The sequence below is a fragment of the Aquarana catesbeiana genome, linkage group LG13 (genome assembly GCF_042186555.1).
Source record: "Aquarana catesbeiana isolate 2022-GZ linkage group LG13, ASM4218655v1, whole genome shotgun sequence".
NCBI lineage: Eukaryota > Metazoa > Chordata > Amphibia > Anura > Ranidae > Aquarana > Aquarana catesbeiana.
Window position 1 is genome coordinate 64328819 of NC_133336.1, and position 24787 is coordinate 64353605.

Below are 24787 nucleotides of genomic sequence, written 5' to 3' on the forward strand. Positions count from 1 at the left end.
GCAAACCTTTGCAGCCGCGATTAAGGCATCATGGGTGCAATGCACAGGCTTCTGCGTACTCTACCCTCCAACGCAGGGGTCTTCAAACTTTTCGGTATGAGGGCCATGTTGTATAGTTTACAAATTTTTGCTGCCTGGGAAAAAAAAAATCAGGCCTCTTGCACACTGCAGCTTGAAAAAGCTCAGTACAGCTTTTTTTACTAAGCTAAAATACAGCCCATTAATTGTAATGCACCTATGCACACAGGCGCATAAACAAGCGCTGTGCGTTGTTCAGTAAAAAAAATAAATAGAAAAATCTGCATTTTTGGTCAGTAATTTACACCTCGTGTGCAAATGTGCTCACAAATGCCGATTTGCATAGTGTGCAGAACGAGAATAAGAATAAATTTGTGCGAAAATGCGCAAGAAGATCTTGCAGTGGGCCGCATTTGCCACAAAGGCCGCAGGCAACACAGGGCTCTGTACAAAGGGTGAGATCTCTGTTTCTTATCTCTGCAAAGCAGAGATAAGAAAAAAAAGATCTGTAGTAAAGAGGCACACATTTAAAAGTCTAGTACGCTCTATGAGGTGGTGTGTTTTTTTTTATTTTTGTGTTTTAACCTAGCGGGCTGAACGCAAATAAAAACGGTCAAGTTTGGTCGGAGCAGCTGTACTAGCTATGCGATGTTAGTACAGCGATCTCCCCTGCTGAGCTGTTTTGTTCTGACAGGGGGCGGACCCCGCCAGAACACACTGATCAGCACTCTGTCATTGGTTGAGAGCGCTTATCGGGATTCGGCCAGCATGCAGGTCGACAGAAGCCAGACAGAATGGCTGGCATACACATGGGCCGAATCCCAGCATTTTTTTTTTTTTTTGCACTGGCCGATGTCTTCTGACATTTGGCCAGTGTGTACGGGGCTTTAGACACACATTTACCTCTTGAGCACCCCTACATGGTAACCCCTTCCCAGCCACTGTCGTTGGTACAGTGACAGTGTATAGTATTAGCACTGATCACTGTATTAATGTCACTGGTGATGTCAGCGGCAGTTAGTTTTAGTTTGCCCGCCAAACTATTGCAGTCCCGTTATAAGTTGCTGATCACCGCCATTAGTAGTGTGAAAATACTAGTGTGTGTGTGTATGTATATGTATATATATGTATATGTGTATATGTGTATATATATATGTATATGTGTGTATGTATGTGTTTCATGCAAACCAATCAATATGTACCTATTGGGATTTTTTTTTTTTAAAGGCATGTAGCAGAATACATTTTGGCCAAAACAAAAATACATTTATTTATTTTGTAGCAGAAAGTAAAAATACTGTGTTTTGTTGTTTTCTTTTGTTTGTTTTTTTTTTTTTTTTTGTTTGTTTTGTTTTTTTCAAGACTTTCTTTTTTTGTTTTTCTTTTAGATCTCAAAAAATAAACCCAGTGCTGATCAAATATCACCAAAAGAAAGCTCTATTTGAATAAAAAAAACAAAGATATAAATTTGAATTTGGTACAGCATTACATGATCGAGCAATTACCAGTTAGACCACTTTCACACTGCAGCCGCGTTAGCGCTAAAGCGCCGCTCATTTTAGCGGCGCTTTTCATCCGCTAGCGGGGGGACTTTAACCCCAAAGTAGGGGTTAAAAACTCCAGTTTTGAGGTTCTTTCAAATTGCTTTTAAGGCACTTTGAAATCTCTGCCTATTCATTCCAATGGACAGGGGCGTTTTGGAAACTGTATACAGCGCTCCCAACCTGCCCCAAAGATGCTGCTTCCAGGACTTCTTTTTTCTTTCCCATCCCGCAAACGCACCGCCCCAGTGTGAAAAGTCACACTGGGATGAATGAGAGTTGGTTTTCAGGTGCTTAGCAGGCTATTTCCAGCGCTAAAGCAGCACAGTGCTAAATAGCAAAATAAGGCCTGATCCTGAAGGGGGTGAAACCTTCTGGAGGTCCTCTTTAAATATAAATGTGCTTTGATGGCTACAATCATTTTTATACTAATAAGGATCCCTATCCTGGTGTGTTGGTGTGCATAAATTATGCAAATTGTGATGTTTATACTAGGGATGCACCGATACCTGTTTTAAGAGCGAGTATGCGTACCAATACTTGTGCTCAATACTTGCCGATACCAATTACAGATAGCGCGCAGTGCGGTATGATTTGAGCCCATACAAAATGAATGGGCTCAAACTGCACTGCATGAATTGGTGATTTGAACTGGAATGTCCGAATCGCACGTGGTTTCCCGCACTGCTCCTGTGTGCACCTAGGCTTGTCATAGCGACTTCAGCCTCGGTTCACACAGGAACAGTACGGGAAACAAATCGCACCGCAAAGGTATTGGTGTTTGGTATCGGCTCTGGTGCAACCCTAGTTAATAAGGCCCCAGAAAGGGGTTTTTACTTTCAGGAAGTGTTACCGTATATACTCGAGTATAAGTCGAGTTTTTCAGCACATTTTTTTTTTTTTTTGTGCTGAAAGTGCCCCCCTCGACTTATACTCGAGTCAAGCACTTTTCTGCAGCAAAAAAATTTAATTTTCCAAACCGATTTTGGGGCCCCCTATCTCAGGGCCACTTGGTGCTAGGAACCCCAAATTTGGTGTGCAAACCTAGTAAAACTGGTACCACAACATATCCAAAGCTGGGGTTACTAGCACCAAGTGGCCCTGAGATACGGGGCCCCAAAATTGGTTCGGAAAATGTCATTCTCTGCTGCTGAAAAGTGCTTGACATTTTCTGAACCGATTTTTGGGGCCCTGTATTTCGGGGCCACTTAGTGCTAGAAACCCCAGCTTTGGATATTTTATGGTGCTAGTTCCACTGGGTTTGCACACCAAATTTGGGGTTCCTAGCACTAAGTGGCCCCGAGATACAGGGCCACAAATTTGGTCAACTGTGTCCATCTGCAGCAATGTAATTTCGGGACCCTTTGGGTTCAGAGACCCCAAATTTTGGCTGCAGCTAGGGGGCATCTAGGAACCCTTAACTACCGAGTTTGAAGTTCGGCTGACCTATGGCTGCAAATGGGCACAGTGAGGCTGCAAATGGCCATTGTTGACCCTCTTTTCCACTTGCAGTAGCTGTGCATTTCTCACCCTCGTCTTCTACTCGGGTCAATACGTTTTTCCCATTTTTTTTGGTGGTAAATTAGGGCCTCGACTTATACTTGGATCGACTTATACTCGAGTATATACGGTACCTCAGCTTGTGAGCTAGCCCAAACAAAAAAAATTACTTGCTGGATCACCAGGCGAAAAGTAGAAAAATTAAAAACAAAGCAAAAAAAAACTAATACAGCCACCTGAAAGCTTGTCCTGAAAATTTGAATATTAGTGCAAATAAAAAAAAAAAAAAAGGTATTGCGGATATTGTGCACTATAATAGGGCGTACACACGGTCGGACTTTGTTCGGACATTCCGACAACAAAATTCTAGGATTTTTTCCGACGGATGTTGGCTCAAACTTGTCTTGCATACACACGGTCACACAAAGTTGTCGGAAAATCCGATCATTCTGAACGCGGTGACGAAAAACACGTATGTCGGGACTATAAACGGGGCAGTGGCCAATAGCTTTCATCTCTTTATTTATTCTGAGCATGCGTGGCACTTTGTCCGTCGGATTTGTGTACACACGATCGGAATTTCCGACAACTAATTTTGTTGTCGGAAAATTTTATCTCCTGCTCTCCAATTTTGTGTGTCGGAAAATCCGATGGAAAATGTCCGATGGAGCCCACACACGGTCGGAATTTCCGACAACACGCTCCGATCGGACATTTTCCATCGGAAAATCCGACCGTGTGTACGGGGCATAAGTGTACGGATATGTCTCCAGTCACCTCTAGTATAGATCTGCTTGTCCTATTTCATTGCTGGAGAGTTCTTTACTTTGTTTAGAAATAGGTGAAGAGAATGGGGGCGAGTATTGAGTACAGAAGAAAGGATGGATGGGGGTTGTGCAGGCTGTATTGGTCCAGTCACTTCCTATTTGGGTCCTCACATGCCTGCGCATGCAGACATATTTGTTATGGATTAAACCTTTACAGCTTGTAAAATATTCATGAGCTTTTAAATGTGCAGCTCTCTGCGTTATGACAAGGCTGCATATTGGAAATGGTTACATTCAATAGAATCTCCTGAAACGTTTACAGTTTTGCAAAAAGAATGTGGCTTCTTTTTGCCTTTTTTTTTTTTTTTTTTTCTTCTTGCAAAGAGCAATGAGTAAGTCTACTGTTAGATCAGAGCTTGTGGGGGGAGGGCTGCTTGATGGATGGGCAAACGCAGACAGGTAACATTCTTGGGTCGTCTAAACGACTGCTTCCTGGTTCATGTCTTTCCTCCCCCACCTCACTGAAGCTCCTCTCGCTCCCCCACACATTCACACCTTGGGGACATTCCACCCTCCAGGCCCTTCGTAAATTGTAGGCCTGTCAACTCAGGAAGTGTCCAGTTAAGGCAGAAACTTTGTGCTTCTTACTCCAGCAGTCTTCTGATCATTACACAAAGAAAGAAAGTTGTTTTCTGGGAATGGGAGATCCGTTTATTGATAACAGAGGAATAAAAAATCCACTCAGGTAACCAAACCCATAAACTCTCTTATGGTTCACGAGTTTGGTTAATATTTATTTAAAGGTTTTCTAAATATACATTCCCTTTTATGTAAAGCAGTTTTAACTTTGTGAATAAGAAGTTTAAAAGGAAATGATCAGACTTCAATGTATTTATTTATTTCAGGTACTTATATAGCGCCATCAATTTACGCAGCACTTTACATATACATTGTACATTCACATCAGTCCCTACCCTCAAGGAGCTTACAATCTAAGGTCCCTAACTCACATTCATACATACTAGAGACAATTTAGACAGGATCCAATTAACCTACAAGCATGTCTTTGGAGTGTGGGAGGAAACCGGAGTACCCGGAGGAAACCCACGCAGACACAGGGAGAACATGCAAACTCCAGGCAGGTAGTGTCGTGGTTGGGATTTGAACCAGCGACCCTTCTTACTGCTAGGCAAAAGTGCTATCCACTACACCACTGTGCTGCCACACAAAATGGAACCTCTCTCTCTCAGGCTCCATTCACACTTGTGCAACTTGTCATGCAACTTCGGACATCAAAGGTGCATGACAAGTCGTTTTCTAATGATGACCATTCATATATGTGCGACTTAAAGTTGCAGCAAGTTCAAAGTGGTTCATGCACTACTTTAGTCTGACTTTCATGCAACTTGAGTGTTAATGTTAACCCTCAAAAGGGGCATAAAAGTTGTACCTGAATGTTATTCAATGCAACAGTGGTCCATTATGACTGGTCAAAGTCCTATCCAATTGCGCCCATCCAACGTTGCACTCCAAAGTCAGTGCAACTTTGGAGTCATACAAGTGTGAATGGAGCATCAATCAACATTGATTATTTTTAATCCTTAAAGCAGTTGTAAACTGCTGAAAAAGGAAAAAAAAACAAACAAACATCCTACAAGACAAAGGCATAATGTGCTAGTATGCATTGCATACTAGCACATTAAGAAATACTCACCTTAGAATGAAGCCCTCTCAGCGGCACCCACTTACCGCTGAGTGGGCTGACATCTTCACCCGTCCTTTCTTCTGGGATCGAGCGATCGCAGTGAGTGGCCGGAGCTGCGATGACATCAGTTCTGGCAAGGCTCTGATGTTCTGGCACGATATGCCGGACCTTCAGAGCGCATGTGCCGCTGACGTCAGTGGGTCCATGCAGGGTGACTTGCTCCTAAATTGTGCATGTTTAGGAGATATTCATCTTAATTACAGGTAAGCCTTATTATAGATTTACCTGTAGGTAAAAATAACAAAGCAGAGTTTACTGCTTTAAGCCAGGTACCCACGGGCCATATGTCCGGAGACATTGGCCAGTTAAACAAAATTAAAAAAACAGCCGTAGATCGGCCTATGTGTATGTCGGTCTGTCCGACAGAAGCCGGCCGTGAATGATGGAAAACTAGCAGCTGACCGACTCCCAATCAGCGCTCTCAGCCAATGGCTTCCTGATCCCCCGAGAGGCAATCGCATTTTCCTTGGATCAATTTTACCTGTAAATGTTAGTATCTAGTTATATTATATACATTTTAACACACGCATGCCCTGTAGATCTGTTTGAACCGTTTTTGATTAACTCCACTACTAATGTTTTAAAAATCAAAATTACCCCACTAACATTTCAAAAGTCGAACAATCAAGTGTATTGAGCGCTTTTTTTAAACCATTTTCTAACCATGTATGGCCAGCATAAGATTACCATTCTACTCGGTGGTGCCCGGACACACCTGAGTGCAGTGTTGCTTTAAGCTCGGCAATCGGAAAAGGACATGAGCTTCATTTGGATTTTTCTTCCTCCTGCCTGCATGGCTGAGCTAAGGGCAGATGGATTCCAGGAAGTAAATGCTAGTTGAATCATCTGCCCTTAGTCAAAATGGCTGCTGGCAGAAATGCTAGGGGGTTTTTCTCAGAGTGATTTCTCAGCCAAATAAAGCATGGAGACATGGATGGATGTAGGCGTTGGCTTTAAATATTAAAAATAAATAGCGTTTTTGGTTTGCGGTGCTTAGATGCAGTGTAGTTCCAGCCTAACTAGATCTAGAAGAAACAAGATGACGTAGCTTTGTATGCATGAATACATCATTAAAGCCGTATTAAACCCAAAAAGAAAAATGTGATGTATTGCAGCTTGCCAATTCTTAGATGTGATGGCTGCATTTGTTTTCTTTTTAGATTTTTGTTTTTACCTTGTCATCCAGTCAGTAACGCTTCCTGTCTTTGGGTGTCTCCACTCTGGACGGAGGAGCCACTGACACACCTTTGGACAGCAGCATTGTCGGTGTAGGGAGAGGGTGGTGTTGGATGCATTAGCAGATTTAGATGAACTTGACTAACAAACTGAAGCAGAATTCCGGTAACACTTTTTAAAGTGGAACTGAAGGCATTTAAAAATAATGTATCTGCAATAAAATAAAAAAAAACAGACTTTCCTGCTCAGACATCTGTGGCATGTAAATTAAACTGCGCATGCACAGCTCAGTTTACTCGCCATGTTAGTACAACAAGCTCCCCTGCTGTTCTGTTCTGACAAGGGGGCCAGCTACCCCACCCCCACCCCCACCAGAACACTCCAATCAGTGCTTTCAGCCATTGGCTGAGAGTGTTGATTGGGAGCCGGTCAGCAGGCCTTTTTTCAGTCGAGCCGTTCGACCAGCTTCTGTTGGGCCGGCTGCCATTTACACAGACCGAATGTTGGCTGGTTTCTATTGAACCGGCCGATATTCTGCCTGTGTGTTACTAGGCTTTAGTCTTCCAGCAGCTCACTGAGGGGCTGAACCAGCCGCTGGTCCAGTCATCTGGGTGGATCCCGACTGTAAAGTCGGGATCTTTACAGAGCCTGGACCGGCGGAATGACGTCAGCCGACAGTGGGCTTTAGCACCCCCGTGATCCATGGGATTAGTAGGGCCAAAATAGCTTTATACTTCTCCTTTTTAAAGTGGTTGTAAACCCTAAAAAAAAATCCAAAAAAAAAAAATCCTGCAAGACAAAGGCATACTAGCTCATTATGAATTATTTACCTGAGGTTGAAACCCCCCCGCAGCAGCGGTCCTCGTTCACCGCTCCGGTGGCCAACATCTCTCCCGGGTATCGCAGCTTCGGTGCTGTGATTGGCCGGAACCACGATGACGTCACTCCTGCGCATGCATGCTGGAGCCGCTGGTAGCGGCACAGTCTGACTAAAGCGACGGCGCGTACAGTTTGCTTAACTGCACATGTGCTGATGACGTCTGCACATGCAAATACAGGGATATCTCCTGAACCTTGCAGGTTTAGGGGATATCCTGGGTAGCTCCAGGTAAGCCTTATTATAGGGCTTGTCTGTAGTAAAAAGTGGTTGTAAAGGGTTTACAACCACTTTAAGCAGTTACAGCAACAGTTCAGTGACAGGATGTCTGTGGGAACGTTGGGCCCCATTCACACCTAAGTGATTTGATGCTCGACACTTATGCTGGCCGTATCCAGATGTCGCCCAATTATCGACATCCTATTATTAATCAATGCACAAACGGTCGTTGATCGGTTACATTTTAACACACGCATGCCCTGTAGATTTGTTTGAACCCTTTTTGATTAACTCCACTACCAATGTTTTGAAAATCGAAATTAGCCCACTAACATTTCAAAAGTCGAACGATCAAGTGTATCGAGCGCTTTTTTAAACCATTTTCTAACCGTGTGTGGCCAGCATAAGATTATCATTCTACTCAGTGGTGCCCGGTCACACCTGAGTGCAGTGTTGCTTTAAGCTCGGTGCTCGGAAAAGGACATGAGATTCATTTGGGGGCAGATTTGTGTGTTTTGGCCCCTAAAGACTTCAATGGGAGCACCTGGAAAACGCATGCAACGTGCTCTTTGTGTATGTTTTCTTGCCTAGTAACTAGCTTTCCATTGGCTAAAATGGAAATACAAAAACTAAACAAAAATGCACAGCTCAAGTGTGAATGGGGCCTAGAAGTGACACTGCAGTAGAGAACAGCGAGGTCCCTTTTCAGACAGGCTGCTGCGTGTGGAAGAGCTGTGTAAATCTCAGGACTGTATGGACAGAAATGCACATCATTTGGCAGCGCCCATCTTTGTATTTAGCTGTTCGCTTGGAATTCAGCTTTAAAAATTTAGGCTGGCATAGAGAGCTGATTTACATATGCAAAGTTGGTCTCATGCCCAGTTATTCCATAGAACAAAAAGCCAGACTGTCATTGTAGTGCCTCCTTTTGCTTGGTGCTCATTCAGATCTATCTGTATTATTGTGATTGCATCAATGCATTGTGTCGCATGTTAACAGAAGATGGCCCAAATATTTACCTGGGCTGTCAACACACCACAATGGATCAAAAATTGGACCAGCACCATTTTGTGCAGTGCAGCACGCAGCTACATAGGGTAGTGCATTGCCATGCATTGACCTCCTACTCTTTAGATACCGTTTCTCCTTCTCCCTATGCTTTTCTCCAACTTTTCTCCAGAGCCTCTGGAACTCCCCACACCAAAATATGCAGCGATCTTCTACTTTGGCCTTAGGTGTGTCCTGAAAACTCCTCTGTTTAGGAAAGCTTATCCTGCCTCTACCTAACAACTGGAATTTTAATTCTCCAACAGCTCCTTCCTTATGGCTATTATCTTTTTAGTTTTACTCACTCATACCTTTTTAGATTGTAAGCTCTTGTGTGCCTTTAATCCTCCTGTCTTGATTTTTTTTTTTTTCCTTTTATATGTGTACTGTCTCCCTTTTACATAGTGTCTTTCATACTGAATAGCACTGAAGTGTTGTACCGTGTATTACTGCATCCTATGGCTGCCATACACAACTCAGATAACCGCCACCACCCTGCTGGTGCATCTTGATCAACAAATGTCAGTTGAACCATCCGCTTTTGTCAGAGAAGTCAAGTGGAAAATGTCAGTCAAACAGCACCTGCTTCCAATAATATGCAGTCACTGTTGGGGTATTCTGACACCTGCTGGTGGCGGTTGTCAGATTAGTTTACACTGCAGATTCCTTCATCTTCATTATGTAGTGTGGATGGAGTAATCTGTATGGTAATGGGCCCATACTGTGGCAGTTACAATAATCTCTATAGATGGGGTTGACTTTACAAAAAGGACCTTTTGGAGTCATTTCACTTAATGATGCTTTGTTTATAATAGTCATTTGTAGGATAACTTCTCATTCATTTCAAGTTTGGATACACGGCAGCATTACTAAATCACATTATTATTTGATTTAAAGTATGTCTCTCTTGTGAATAATTTTAAAAAACAAAACCTGTTTCAAGCTCATTTGTAACCTAAAGCCTATGCAAAGATCTTGTTTTCTCTATCAGGAGCATGGTGGGGGGTTTTAATTGGAGACTACACAATCCATTGTTTTCAAACAAATCCCATCAGACTTCCTGTGAAGTAAGGTTAACCGGCCAGACAAGTGCCAGCATGGCTTGTATGTTTAATGAATATGTGGCCAGCCCCCATTTTATGTCTCATTTTAAAGTTTACACAAGAACAGTTTTTTTTTTTTTTTATGTAATCATAAAATTATTTACCTAATATGGTTCTATTTCACATTCATTTAAAAAAGAAAAATAAAGCAAGCAAAAAAGAATTTAAATGATTTCTCTCCAAACTTCCAAACTATTTTGGTTTTAGCAGTGACAGCATTAAAGAGAAAAACACATGTGGGAGAGACGCATGCGCTGCACACCCCGAAACAATAATAGTAAAAAATGGACAGTTTCCCCGGTGGGGCTTTAGACAGCAAAATCTTGATATTCAGAAATAATAAAAAAATGTATAACCAGTAAGTGCTTTTATTGAACCATGAACAATTGTAATGCTATAATTCAATTGGCATTACAACATAGAGCACTGGCCAAGTAGTACAATACATATTCCACAATATAAAGTCGACACATCTTTACACAAAATTATATACAGTCATACATTTCCGGGCTGTTGACGGTATAAATCCCCGACGCGTTTCGACCTGTGTACGGTCATCATCAGGGGGATAGTTGGTTCTATAAAATACATTGAATATCTTCAAAATTTAAGAACATGTCATCATAAATCTCATTGTAAGGTTAAAAGTGGTAGTATATTCACCGCTGAAAAGTAGAGGGAATAATCCTTTGGCCAGTAAGAGCCGTAAATGAATCCGGGGGGCCCCCATATTCGCCCCTGTCTCCCCAGAGCGCATGAGTCCAGCCCAAGGGGCTTGCAAGGAGCCACATAGACAGCATGGGGGAGATTTTGACTCACTTCCTGTCTCTGTACAGGAAATGTAGAATCTGTTGCGGTCACCAAGACAGGAAGACATGGAACAATAAAAAATATTGTGACTCTACCCGCCCTAGTAAAAATGTTTTTGTTCATGTCCCTATTGGGGAGATTTTCTATCACTTCCTGTCCTGACACCTACTGTTCTAAAATCATAGGTGTGAAGTCCATTTTTACAGGATGTGGAAAGAAATTTATCCTAACTCCAACTGTTTTGAATTGAGTATTTTTAATCTTGTCAGCACTTTAGGCCATGATAACCCCTTCCCTGCTTTATCCCAAACCAAATGCAAAAGGTTTAGGCTAGAGCTGGGATTTAAAGATTAATTCTTGGACCCCATTCACACTGAGGCTTTTTTAAGGCACTTTTGGGCTAAAATGGCACCTGAAAAAAACACCTCCCCTGCAATCCCAGTGTGAAAGCCAGAGTTGCTGCGCTGGCAGGACGTTAAGAGCCCTTTCACACTGACAGCGTGGGGGCGTTGGCTGTAAAGCGCTGAAAGTTTTAGCAGTGCTTTACCGTTGTTTTAAAGACGCTTTTTGGCCACTAGCGGGGTGCGTTTTACCCCAGCTAGCAGCTGAATAAAGGGTTAAAAGTGCCTGCAAAGCGCTGCTGCCGTGGCGCTTTGCAGGCGCTTCGGCGGCGCTGCCCATTGATGTCAATGGGCAGGGGCGCTTTAGGGGCGGTGTATACACCGCTCTTAAAGTGCCTCAAAGATGCTGCTTGCAGGACTTTTTTTTTTTTTTTTTTTGAATGTCCTGCCAGCGCAGTGCCCCAGTGTGAAATAAATGGGAACTACTGCCAAAAGTGCAGCGGCGATACACGGGCACATTTTAACCCTTTATTCGGCCGCTAGCCGGGGTTAAAAGTGCCCTGCTAGCAGCCGAATAGCGCCGCTAAAACTAGCAGCGTTTTACCATCAACATCTGCCTGCCCCAGTGTGAAAGCAGCCTAAAGGTTATAAACTGTATTTATAATGTCTTCCTCCAATCATTCCTATAGAACTATGCTTTGAAATTTAATGAAAACTAAAAAATATGCTTGTTTTAATTTGTTGCTCATGGAGCATTGCAGACAGAACTATTCATGGTGAAAAAAAGTGAAATTGTTTCTTTTATTTTTTTTATTACCAGTACTTGTATAGCGCTGCCAACTTCCGAAGCTATTTACATCAGTCCCTGCCCTCAAGCAGCTTCCAATCTAAGGTCCCTAACTCACAATCCTATATACACATATTAGGGCCAATTTAGACAGTGGCTAATTAACCTAGCAGCATATCTTTGGAGTGTGGGAGGAGCCTGGAGTACCTGGTGGAACTCATCCAGGCAGGTAGTGCTATAGTCGGAATTTGGATGACCCAAGTGCTGCTAGGTGGAAGTGCTAACCACTTAAACTTAGCCACTGTGCTGACATTTTTAGCAAGCAGAGTGCTTGATTTAAAAGTGGTTGCTACAGTTATTTATCAACACTCTTGTGTCTTAAAGTGGAACTTCCCCCTGGTTTTTCTTTTGAATTTTTTTTGTTTAATCCTTTTTTTGGTGGGATATTGTTGACAAACATGCTTCCTACAATCAGTGGCATTCTCTAGTGACCTGCCGCTGCACCTTAAAGTGGGGTTCCACCCAAAAAAACAAATACATTAAAAATCCTAAAAAAAAAAACAAAAAAAACAAAAAAACACACATATATATATATATATATATATATATATATATATATATATATATATATATATATATATATATATATATATATATTTTTTTTAACTTACCTCTAAATGCCTGTTGCTAGGGGGTCCTTCGTAGTCTGCCCCTTCCAGTGCCTGGGCTGGTGACATCACTTCCCCCTCGGCACAGGAAGGGCTCCTCTCTGCTCCCTCGCTGCTGTCAATCATCTGGGACCCATTACAGGTCCCAGGTGACTGAGCAGCCAATCACGGCGCGCGGCTCCGCTCGCGCATGCGCAGTGGGTGCCAGGCTGTGAAGCCACAGCCCGGCGCCCACAGTTGCAATGCCGGCTCGGCTGAACGGAGGGGGAGACGAGCAGGGCTTCGATCCCCTGCATCGCTGGACCTAGGGACAGGTAAGTGTCCAATTAAAAGTCAGCAGCTGCAGTATTTGTAGCTGCTGACTTTTAATTTTTTTTTTTTTTTTACCCGACCCCCTGGGTGGAACTCCTCTTTAAGTCCGTGCAGCCATCTTGTTTTCTGACATCACCAGGAGCCCGCTGCTTCTCCTGATTCTTGTATCCAACCCCCTGATGACGGGAATGAGCCAAACTAAAAATAGCTGGCCCCCCAGTGACGCAGCTCATATGGTAGATTGCCCTGAAGCTTCCTGAAATGTGTGATTCAAGTATCACAGGAGTCTGCGGGCAGCGGGGGATATGTCATTTTTAACTAGGTGAAAATCTGTAAGTATATGGCATTGAAAAAGGTATATTTACAGAAAAATAATTTGTGTGGTTGTGTGAAAGGAGGGGAGAGGAGTGGATGAAGATTCAGGTCTGCTTTTATGTTTTGGTATAGCAAAATATTAATCCGGGGTTCTGTTTTCTGGAACCTATATAAGCCTAAGGCACTGTTAGGGCCATTCACACAGCTGATCACTCTTCTGCCCTTGCTTATATTATTACATTTGCAGGAAATGATAGGCCTCATGTACACTGCTGCTGGTAAACGGACGTTAAGGGCCGGTTCCCACTGCTGCGATGCGGGAATGCTGCAAATCTACTGCGGGTTCTCGCATCGCATGTCTCCCAGCGGCAGTTCACACTGCCCTATGCGAACTGCTGGGAGTGTCAGGTAAAGGTTAATGACACCCCCAAATCAGTTTGCATATCGCAGTGTGATCTGCAAACTCTGACAGGAATCGGATTGCATGGTGTAAACACCCATGCGATCCAATTCTGCTGCGGACCCAAAAAAAGGGTCCTGTACGAGTTTGGTCCGAATGTGATGCAAATTCAGCCATACTATCTGTATGGCTGAAATCGCATTGCACAGAGATCGGATGTGATGTGCACAGCAGTGCGGTGTGAATCACATCCGATCTCGGACATCGCAGCAGTGGGAACCTAGCCTTGGGAGCAGTTGGGCATTTTTTTTTTCAATTGCTCCTGAACCTTTCTCTATGTTATCTTAGAAGTACATGTAAACTGGTTCGTTTAGTCGTTTCTGGGCAGTTGTATTTAGAGGCTTTTTTTAGAACCCAAAAAAACGCGTTCAGAAGCTGTGTTTAGAGGCATTTGAAACGCCAAACGCGGCAACTCACGTTTAGCAGCGTTTCGTTTACAGGCGTTCATTTTTGGCTATTTTGAAAAAAAAAAATAGAGAGATATAGAGAGATATAGAGAGATATAGAGAGATATAGAGAGATATAGAGAGATATAGAGAGATATAGAGAGATATAGAGAGATATAGAGATATATCTATAGAGGGATAGAGATATATCTATAGAGGGATAGAGATATATCTATAGAGGGATAGAGATATATCTATAGAGGGATAGAGATATATCTATAGAGGGATAGAGATATATCTATAGAGGGATAGAGATATATCTATAGAGGGATAGAGATATATCTATAGAGGGATAGAGATATATCTATAGAGAGATATATCTATAGAGAGATAGAGATATATCTATAGAGATAGATATAGATCTTTTTTTTTTTTTTTTTTTTTTTTTGTCAAACGCTTCTAGACACAAACGCGGCTTGTAAACACGGCTAAACGGCCGTTTTTAGATGTTGGTTTCTAGCTGTCAAGTTAAATCTTTCAGGAGAGGTTAAACAACGTCCCGTGTACATGAAGCCTAAGTCCTCATGCACACGGACGTTTTTACAGCTGCTTTTTTGAGCTTTTTTTGCAGCTTAAAAAGGCCTGTCTATGTTAGTCTATGGCTTCATGCCCACCTAGGTGTTTTTGAGCTGAAAGTGGCATAGGCGTTTTTAAGCTGTAAAAAAAACCCTGGACCAGTGGGTTCTGAAAGACGTTTTTCAGCTGTAAAAATGCTCTAACGCTCAAAAACGTCATTCACCAATGTTTTTTTAACGTTTTTGATCCATTGAAAAAAAAAAAAAAAAAAAAAAAAAAAATTAAAAAAAAAAAAACGCTAACGCTAAAAAACGCTATTGCAAAAACGCTGAAAAAAGTTAAAAAAAATCACTGCAAAGATACTGGCGTTTTCATAACGTTATTTTAACAGCCTGTGTGCATGAGGGCTAAATGTGTGTTTTTGTTTTTTTTTTTTTGTTGTAACATACCCATTTTTTTTTTTTTTTTTTTTTTTCTTTTCTGAGCTTGGTATGTGTTGGGCCTCTTGACAAATGGTATTTAATTGCACATACTGCCACTTGATTACCAGAGACTTGCCAAATGGCCCTTGTTGTCCTTGTAATGTTTGCTCCTCACCAGTTCACACAGGCTGAAGAGTCCATTTAGCTTCCACACAATAGGTCATTCTGAACCATTTGTTTGTTTTTACATAACAGAGGACTGGGAGCATAGTCTTGCATGGGCAGGTTGTTACATTTTCATTTGGATTAGTTTTAATAATGTCTGTTTTGTTTCTGTGTTGCATTTTCAGTGAGTCAGATGGAAACCACAGCACTGAAGACGAATCGAGCAAAGGTCACGATGATCTCTCCCCAAATCCCCTCTCCAACAGTTCGGATGGGATTTCCAACATAAACCTTCCTTCTCAAGCCGACACACTGTACATGCAACAAATCGGTAATAAAATCTCACTGGGCTCCCCTGGAGTGCTGTTGAATGGAAACTTATTGTCCTCCAATCCTTCATCTGTCTTTTTAAATGGGGGCTCATTTATCCAAGGACCCAATGGAGTGCTCCTTAATGGTATCAATGTAGCAAACTCACAAACTTTGTCACTGAACCCATCAAAACTGGCCCCCACCATTGTAAGCAACGGTGTCCCGAACTCTGATCTTTTGGTGTCTTCCTCTGAGGATGTCAAAGTTCTACAGACTGGCCTCTCAGATTCTTCTTCAACGTACACTACAAACATGCAGCCCTCTTTCCCGGGGTTAATACCTCCCTCTGAAATTAAGACTGAGGCCATCCATCCCATCACCTCTCAAGATGGCGGAACAGTTGTTACGTTCACCACTCCCATACAGATAAACCCCTATGGCATTGTGCAAATACCCAATTCAGGAACAAATGCTCAGTTAATAAATGGAAGTATTGGATTCTCCACACTCCAGCTGCCCTCTGTCGCTGTCTCACAAGGTCAGTACTTTATGTCAGAACACAGTCTTCATTTATGAAATGTACAATAAAAAAATTGGTGTGTTCCCCTATTTACCAAAAACTACCTTTTTATTTGTCTGAGTGGAAGGTGAAGCACAGGAACTAATGTAATGTTTGCAACATGGGCTATTGGTAAATAGGTGCCTGGAAACATGCGACGGTGCATTTTAAATAATTCTTATTATTGCAGGTCCTTATATAGCACCATGAGTTTATGAAACGCTTTACACATATATTGTACATTCGCATCAGTATCTGCCTTCAAGGAACTTGCAATCTAAGGTCCCAAACTCATTAATACATACACATATTCAGACCAATTTAGACAGGAACCAATGTCTATCAGCATGTCTTTGGAGTGGGAGGAACCCCATGCAGGCCAAGGGAGAACATGCAAACTCCAGACAGTTAGTGCTGTGGTTGGGATTTGAACCAATGACCCTATTGCTGCTAGGTAGAAATTCTAACCACTTAGCCACTGTGCTATAATTTCTTCTTCAAAAAACTACTATTAAAGTGACGTTGAACCCAAACCTTAAACTCTAGCTTAGTATGTAAGTGCCGGTTCACACAGGGGTGACTTGTCAGGTGACCTAGCCGCCTGACAAGTCGCCTCCCGTTTTGTACAATGGAACCGTTCTAATAGGAGCGACGCAAGCCGCTCCGACTTAGAAAAAGGTTCCTGTACTACTTTGGGGGCAACTTGCATAGACTTCTATACAGAAGTCGTTTTGCAAGTCGCCGTGGAAGTCGTGTGCAGGTCGCCTCGGTGAGGCAACCTGCAAGTAGTGCCGCCCCTGTGTGAACCAGAGCTAAGAGCATTAGATCTGAATATGTGTGTTTTTTTGTTTTTTTATTTTGAACAAGTCCTTTTGTGGTTCCAATTGCCTAGTGATTCTGCCAGTTCCCTATTATGAGTGGCAGCGTTATTGCCCCCCGATCTTCACTGCTCTGTGTTGCCGGTCAGTGTGTGTGTGTGTGTGTGTGTGTGTGTGTGTGTGTGCGCGCGCTCCGAAATTTCTTATTTCAGTATTAAGCTGCCCCACTCTAACATAATGCGGGATGTCTCCAGGATCGTGATTGACAGCGGAGTGTTGACTCTTCGCTTTGCTGTTTATCCTTACTTAATATGTGGGCAGAGCACAGGAGAGATCCATTGAAAACTGCTCCAAGTGTGCATAACAATATATTAGAGCTGCACGATTCTGGCCAAAATGAGAATCACAATTTTTTTGCTTAGAATAAAAAGATCACGGTTCTCGCGACATAAAATCTTTCACATTATACAAAAAAAAAAAAGGGGCTAACTTTACTGGTTAGTTTTCTTTTTTATTTCATTAAAGTAATTTTTTCCAAAAAAATGCATTTGAAAGACCGCTGCGCAAATACAGTGTGACATAAAATATTGCAACAACCACCATTTTATTCTCTAGGGTGTCTACTAAAAAAATATATATAATGTTTGGGGGTTCTAAGTAAATTTTCTAGCAAAAAAAAAATGATTTTAACTTGAAACCAACAAATGTCAGAAAAAGGTTTAGTGTTTTAAGTGGTTAAACTTTTTTTTCACTTACACACAAAGTCTATTCCATTGACAAATTATTACAATGTTTATACTTAAGTTCAACTGATAAAGAATGTTTTGATTCTTGGCAGACTGCCCAGTTTTTCTCTTCCTCTCTTTTGAGGCTGTGGCTTCAGAAGAGCAGAGAGAATTCTTTGCCTAGAAAGAATCTTGAAACACTTTAGTCAAGATCGGGATAACGATTCTTGACGATTAAATGTGCAGCTCTACAATATATGAAACAAAACATATAAAGGCAAGTATTTCTTTCTCACATTTGCTTTACATAATGTTTACATTTGGAGAGGTTATAAATGGATCAGGTGATCTCTGAAGCTCCACCCACATAATTAGATATTCAGCAAGGATAAACAGAGGCGCACTGAGTCGATCTCCACTGTCAATAACGATCCTGGAGCCACCCCGCATGATGTCAGTGTCACGTGGGGCAGCCTTGACACTATAAAGTGTTTTCTCTTCCTTTTTCTTTTTTCAATCAAGTGACTGCTAAATATCCACCCACCTATAGCACATAGACTTACTGACAGATTAGAAAAGCATCACATGACCAGCTATAAAACTATCTGAAAATGATGTTCACAATTTATATTAATTTTTTGGTTATCGGTATACATACACTTTTTTTTTTTTTTTTTTTTTTTTTTTTAAGCCGATCCCACACTGCGCTGTCAGCCATGGCTTTGCTGTGGAGGTGGGTGCAGAGGACACTGCAGACAACGGAAGCCCCATAGTAATTCTATGGGTGATGTCACTCCCTATTCATTTCACGCTGGAGATAGGATCGTATCGGCTTTAAAAAAGTTTTGTATACTGATTTCTGCTTTACAGGGTTAGATAGATTAGTGTTAGACTGTAGATGCCGGGATTTTAGTTTTAGGGTGGACTTACACTTTAAGTATTCATATATATTTTTTTTTTCTTAAATGCTTTTGTACAATTTGCTTTACGAATAAACATTTAATACATATCAAAGGATTCTTAAAACACTATGAGTAAGCTAAAATCACCAAAACAGAGCAAACTGCTTTGCAGCTCAGTTGTCTGATTGAAACCGCAGACTCGACACTCCATAATGAGTGAATCACTGCAGTGTTGAGTTGTGTAAACGGGCTTCTTTCAACACAGCTGAAAAGTCAGTGGGTTAATGATGTCGAAAAGAAAGTAGAGCTCCACCTGCTGGCTGGAAAGAAGGCTGTATAAATTTTAAATTTTTACAAAACCAAAAAAATGTTTTTTTCTTTTCAAGTCCTTATCATAAAGAAAAAAAAATATTACTTTACGTTTTCTTGTGAAGCAGAAATTTTACCACAAAATGTTGTTTCTTCAGATGCTTATAAGAAGCTAATTACAAATGTATTTTTTGTTCCTCCTTTAAACCCTGCTCTAGTAACTGTTGCTTCTATTCATGTTGGAAAATTGAGCTTGCAATCTTGGGGTGAAGTATGCACTAACCCCGCTAGCATCAGGACATCGTCCTGTCAAGAGTTTTCCATCTGTGTCACCAGTCATGTAAATGGAAGAGCTCTTTAAATGTAGTGCAGTACAAAAGTATGCAAGAGGAGAGGAAACTCTATTGTTCTATTGAGATGAGGTCAGGACTCACTCATCCATGTCTTTATGAACCTTACTTTGTGTACTGGTGCGCAGTCATGTTGGAACAGGAAGGGGCCATCCCCAAATTGTTCCCACAAAGTTGAGAGCATGAAATGAGTCCTGACCTTAACCCGATCAAACACCTTTGGGATGAATTGGAGTGGAGACTGCGAATTAGGTCTTCTTATCCAACATCAGTGCCTGACCTCACAAATGTGCTTCTGGAAGAATGGTCAAACATTCCCATAGACACACTCCTAAACCTTGTGGACAACCTTCCCAGAAGAGTTGAAGCTGTTATAGCTGCAAAGGATGGGCTAACTCAATCCACAGACTAAGATGCCATTAAAGTTATTTTCTGTAAAGGCAGGCGTCCCAATACTTTTGAAAATTCTGTGTGTGGATATATATATATATATATATATAATATAAAAAATTCAAATGCCAAAAAGTCCTATTGCACCAAAAATACTGTTGCTGACTTTTAATAATGGAGCACTTGTCTGTCCAGGGATCCAGTGCTGTCCTCCCCCGATCTAGCTTGTCGGCCATCTTTGTGTCCAATCGCCAGCGTGAGCTGCGGCACACTTTGTGAATGGTCACACCGACTAATGCCTGCACCTAGTTGAGGCGCTGTATATCTTGAACATCAGGGATTGCTTGGTTTCATGTTCGGAACCCTTACTTGGTGCCCCTTTTTTTTTTGATGGCTGTGCTAGTCTCAGGCCTTAGGTGAATTCTGGAAGGTATGCAGAACATTCATTCCATGGAAGAGATTTCTAATCCTACTAATGAACTGTACCCGTTCAATGCCACGTGTGGTCATTAGGAACAGTAGTGAAGCTTTGCATTTGCCTCTTTTTATTTTGCAGCTGTTCAGCTTAGAGCTAAATATATCACAGCTATACATGAGACCTAATTGAATGGGTTTAGTTTATCTGTTGATTTAAAGCTGAACTACATGGAAATGTAAAAATGACACCCCGCGTACCACAAGTGCTAAATACTCATATTTGTCTAGTGGAACGCAAAGAGGATATATAAGTGGAAAGCAACAGTGAGTGATATTAGATGAAGGTATAGTGAAAATTGTGAATACTTGCACTACAGTGAATGTGCAAAAAAAAAAAAAAAAAATATATAATAAAAAATGAGTAATTATGAACTAAAAATTGTAGCTGCTGTACACAAAGTGCTATTCACTTGAAATTATGAAATCGATAAATTACAGCGCTCACAATAGTGCAAAAAATACCAGATATAAATCATTTAATATAAACTCATTGGAATTGTTGCAGAAATGTCCCATTTAAAAGTGCTCTAGTGCAAAATTAGCAAATCATCTAAAATGTAAACAAAATTGAAAATGGTATTTATTGCAAAAACGTTCCATTAAATGTGCGCTAATCTTCCGAAAGTGCTAAGTGCTCCAAACTTCCACACTGTGGCGTGTCGCACACCCCTCCTGTGCCCCCACTCACCAGATGTAATGGACCCCTAGCTTTTCAGTCTAGGGGTCATAAGAGCTGGACTCTGGCAAGGAATGATGAATCAAATTGGGTCCAGAGGAGATCTCCACCAGCGTGGTAGTCAAGGTTGAGATGTTCACCGAAATGGACAAAAAAGGGAGCTAATAGTGAAGTTCTATATGATTTAAGTTTATTGCGCAAAAAAAAGAGATGTCCTTACAAGACACCCAAGTACAATAGGCGTGTATACAAATGTATTTCGATCAAGGAACACCGCATCCATAAATCATTGAATGATTTATATCTTTGATTTTTTGCACTATTGTAAGCGCTGTAATTTATATAAAGTATAGATTTTAAGGCATGTCCTCCCTTTTTTTTAAATTTTTGCTGTTTAAGGGATATAGGCCATTTTGAGCGGACTTTACCGGTAGCAGAAAAGGAACACTATATCATTTTATGAAAAATTGATTTAATATTACAAAATAAAAATTTAGTACAGAATAAAAACAAGAGAATTAAAGTAGGGCTGTTACCGATTAAAATTTTCGTGTTCGATTAATCGATATATATATATTTTTTTTTTTTATCGATCGACTAATTTTGATTAATTATAATGCACATACAGATCCAACTACTTTTAGCTGACGTCATGTGTAGCTCCTCCCCCGTGCGCTTTACGTTCAATCAGAACTTCCTCAGCGGGGCTACGGCGTCACCCTACAGTCTATTTAAATAGCAACGTTGTGCATCAGGGGGACCGATGGAGAGCAAGAGACATCCATCACCTGCTGAGACAGCAAAGTGTCAGCTCTTTGGAAAAAAAGTGCCCTCATCATAAATGTTTCTTGATTGCTGGATAACCAATCAATGTCAGTTCATCGTTAAACTGACTTACAGCCAGGAAAGCCCTCAGATATGTTGATTTTCATAGTCAAGTCCAGGATTTACATAGATCTTTATCTGAATACTTTGACCAGTGAGATCATTCAAATCGTTAGGATCTGTCTTCCTCAATTTATGATTTCACGGACATCGATGTCACCGGACTCCTCCCCCCTTCCCTTCGTTAGCAGACGGAGGCACTTGGGGAAGGGGGGAGGAGTCCAGTGACGTCGATGTCTGTGGCGTCACTGGATCTCCAATGGAACTCCCTGAAGACCCGGAAGCCGGCGGAGAGGTGAGTACTGATCAAAAGAATTTTGATCGATCAAAAAAATTAACGCTTGATCGAGGAATTAATCTTTAATTTTCCCAGCCCTAAATTAAAGATCTCATTGGTATAACCACACATTGTGTATATGTAGCGTCCCTAATGCTGCTGAGTCAGAGATCGACGTTTCGCTTTATGCTTCCTCAGGACCTTTTTTTTCCTTGACTGCAAGCCAAGGGATTCTATATAGAAAAGAGAGGAGGGGAATCTCATATTTCACAGAACGGATAAGAAACGCAGCCAGATATCTTATAATAATATAGTCCCCATAAGTAATATGGGGAGCAGTGTATAAAGTGCCACTCACATATCAGAGAGAGCCCTTATAAATGCGGCATGCCAAGTGCCACCCAGAGGCAACCAGATCAACGAGAAACATCCCTAGATTAATCAGCCAATAATTCACAGTACCGCATTCTATAATGAGGACAAAATGAAAATCTGCCTCCAAAGAAATATAAAGGACAATCCATGCAATCATAACCATATCAATATAATATTCACTGGACAGAGGGTATCCCCAAAACCACTACAACGTGACAAAAGTCTGTATCGTATCATTAAATCAGACCCGCAGTCCTGTTGGCTCCTTAAGAGCCCTTTCACTCTGGGGCGGTTTGCAGGCGCTATTGCGCTAATAATAGCGCCTGCAAACCGACCCGAAAGTGCCGCTACTTTCATTCCAGTGTGAAAGCCCCGAGGGCTTTCACACTGGAGCGATGCGCTGGCAGGACGGTAAAAAAAGTCCTGCTAGCAGCATCTTCGGAGCGGTGAAGGAGCTGTGTGTATACGCTCCTTTACCGCTCCTGCCCATTGAAATCAATGGGACGGCGCGGCTATACCGCCGGCAAAGCGCCTCTGCAGAGGCACTTTGCGGTGGTATTTAACCCTTTCTCGGCTGCTAGCGGGGGGTAAAACCGCCCCGCTAGTGGCCGCTTACTGACGGTAAAACGTCGCTAATAATAGCGGCGTTTTACCGCCTCCCCCGCCACAGTGTGAAAGGGCTCTTATAGAATATAAATTACATAAGATAAATGAAGTGGAAAATGGCAACGTCCCTTGTTTACCCATAAAGGTCGTTAGAATCACAAACATAATCAGATACCTCAATGGTATTATTTTTTGCTTATAAAGAAGGTTAAAGAGATTTTTGACCCCAGATCTCTCAATAAAGAGGACCAGTCATACGTATTCCTTTGTAATAGGATTAAGTGATCAAAAAATTAATTAATTAAAGGGACAGTGTAAAAATAAAAAGTAAAATAAGATAAAAATTTAAAGTGCCCAATCCCTCCGAGCTTGCATGCAGAAGCGATCGCATACGTTAGTCGCACCCACCTATCTACACGGTGTTTAAACCAAATGTGAGGTATCGTTCGAGCGAGAGCAGTAATTTTTAAGACCTCTGTAATTTTTAAGACCTCCTCTGTAACTCCTAAACAGGTAACCTTCAAAAATGTTTAAAGAAAAAGTCCAGCCTGAGCTTTTTAGGCTGGGCTTCTTCTCTGGGTCACAGGAGTGCAATTCGTTTTGCACTCCTGTGACCTGTTTTCAGTGGAGAGCAGTCTAAAGTCCATTCTCTGCTGGTGTCGTTGCCATCAGTTGAGGCACCGCGTCATCCAGAATTCTCACGCCTGGATCCGCCAGCTGCCTTGATTGATGGCAGTCTCAGCGAGCCGCTGAGACGGCCTCTCCCTGCCCCTCAGCTCATCGCTCCAATGAGAGTGGAGGAGCAGAGAGGAGAGCCGTTGGCTGATCCTCTTGGGGATCTGTGAAAACTGAGCCTTCGGCGGTGTTTGGTGGCTCGGTTCTCAGTGCAGAGATTCCGGGGGACAGCTGCAGCATCGGTCTGATGCTGCATCCACCTAGGTAAGTATGAATCAACCATAAAGAAACAACCCATACTTCTTTTAAAGCCTCTCCTATGGAGAATTTTAAGTACCGTAGTTTGTTGCCATTCCACGAGCATGCATGACATGTTTGGCATCTATTTACTCTGCGTAACATCTTTCACATTAAAAAAAAAAGGGCTAACTTCAGTATTTTGTTTTTAATTCATTAAAATGTATTTTTTTCTAAAATAATTGCGTTTGAAAGACCACCGCTCAAATACAGCGTGATATAACATATTGCAACAACCTCCATTTTATTTTCTAGGGTCTCTGCTAAAAAAAAATATATATATATATATATATATATAAAACAAAAAAAAAAGAAAAAAATATATATATAATTATAACAAAAAAAAAAAATATATATATACATATATATAACAGGTCTTAAAGTGGTTAATCTGTACATTGCCTTCACTGAGGGCCAAACACACTTTTCCACTTCAGTCCAGTGTGCATGTTATGTTCCTTACTGTGTTGAGGCGCCATTAGTTTTGAATAGCATCCAAGGCAAGTTAACCTGGAATTTAAATCTTCACAAAAACAAAAAAAAACACGAACGCCCCAGGAGCTTTTAGCCATAGTGTGCTAGTATGCACAACATATTGGCACATTATGTCAGACTTGCCTTGGAAGCATTGTCAGTGCTCCCATCAGTCAGAGGTGCTTCCATCTTCTCCCGGTCTTCCTTCAGGGTCCAGACTCTTTGGCCACTTGATTGGCCGTGGCATGACATCGCATCACCTTGGCACAGATCAATGCCATAAATGTACGCTGAGCTGTGCATGTGGACAAATATTGACAGCCATGGAGAAGCAGTTATGACAGAAAAGACCAATAGAATCTCTTCAGTCATACAAATTCTACTTTGTCATTCATTTTTTCAATTTCATTTCATTTTAACACAGC

The 24787-nt window shown here is 41.6% G+C and overlaps 1 protein-coding gene across 2 annotated transcripts in view; it reads left to right on the forward strand.

Moving 5' to 3' along the window:
- Positions 1-24787, forward strand: part of SIX4 (SIX homeobox 4) — a 78424-nt gene that overhangs the window by 10812 nt on the left and 42825 nt on the right. For both annotated transcript variants that reach the window (XM_073609664.1, XM_073609665.1), the window contains exon 2: positions 15441-16105. In XM_073609664.1, coding sequence (XP_073465765.1) covers positions 15441-16105 — 665 coding nt within the window. The remainder of the gene's footprint in view (positions 1-15440; positions 16106-24787) is intronic.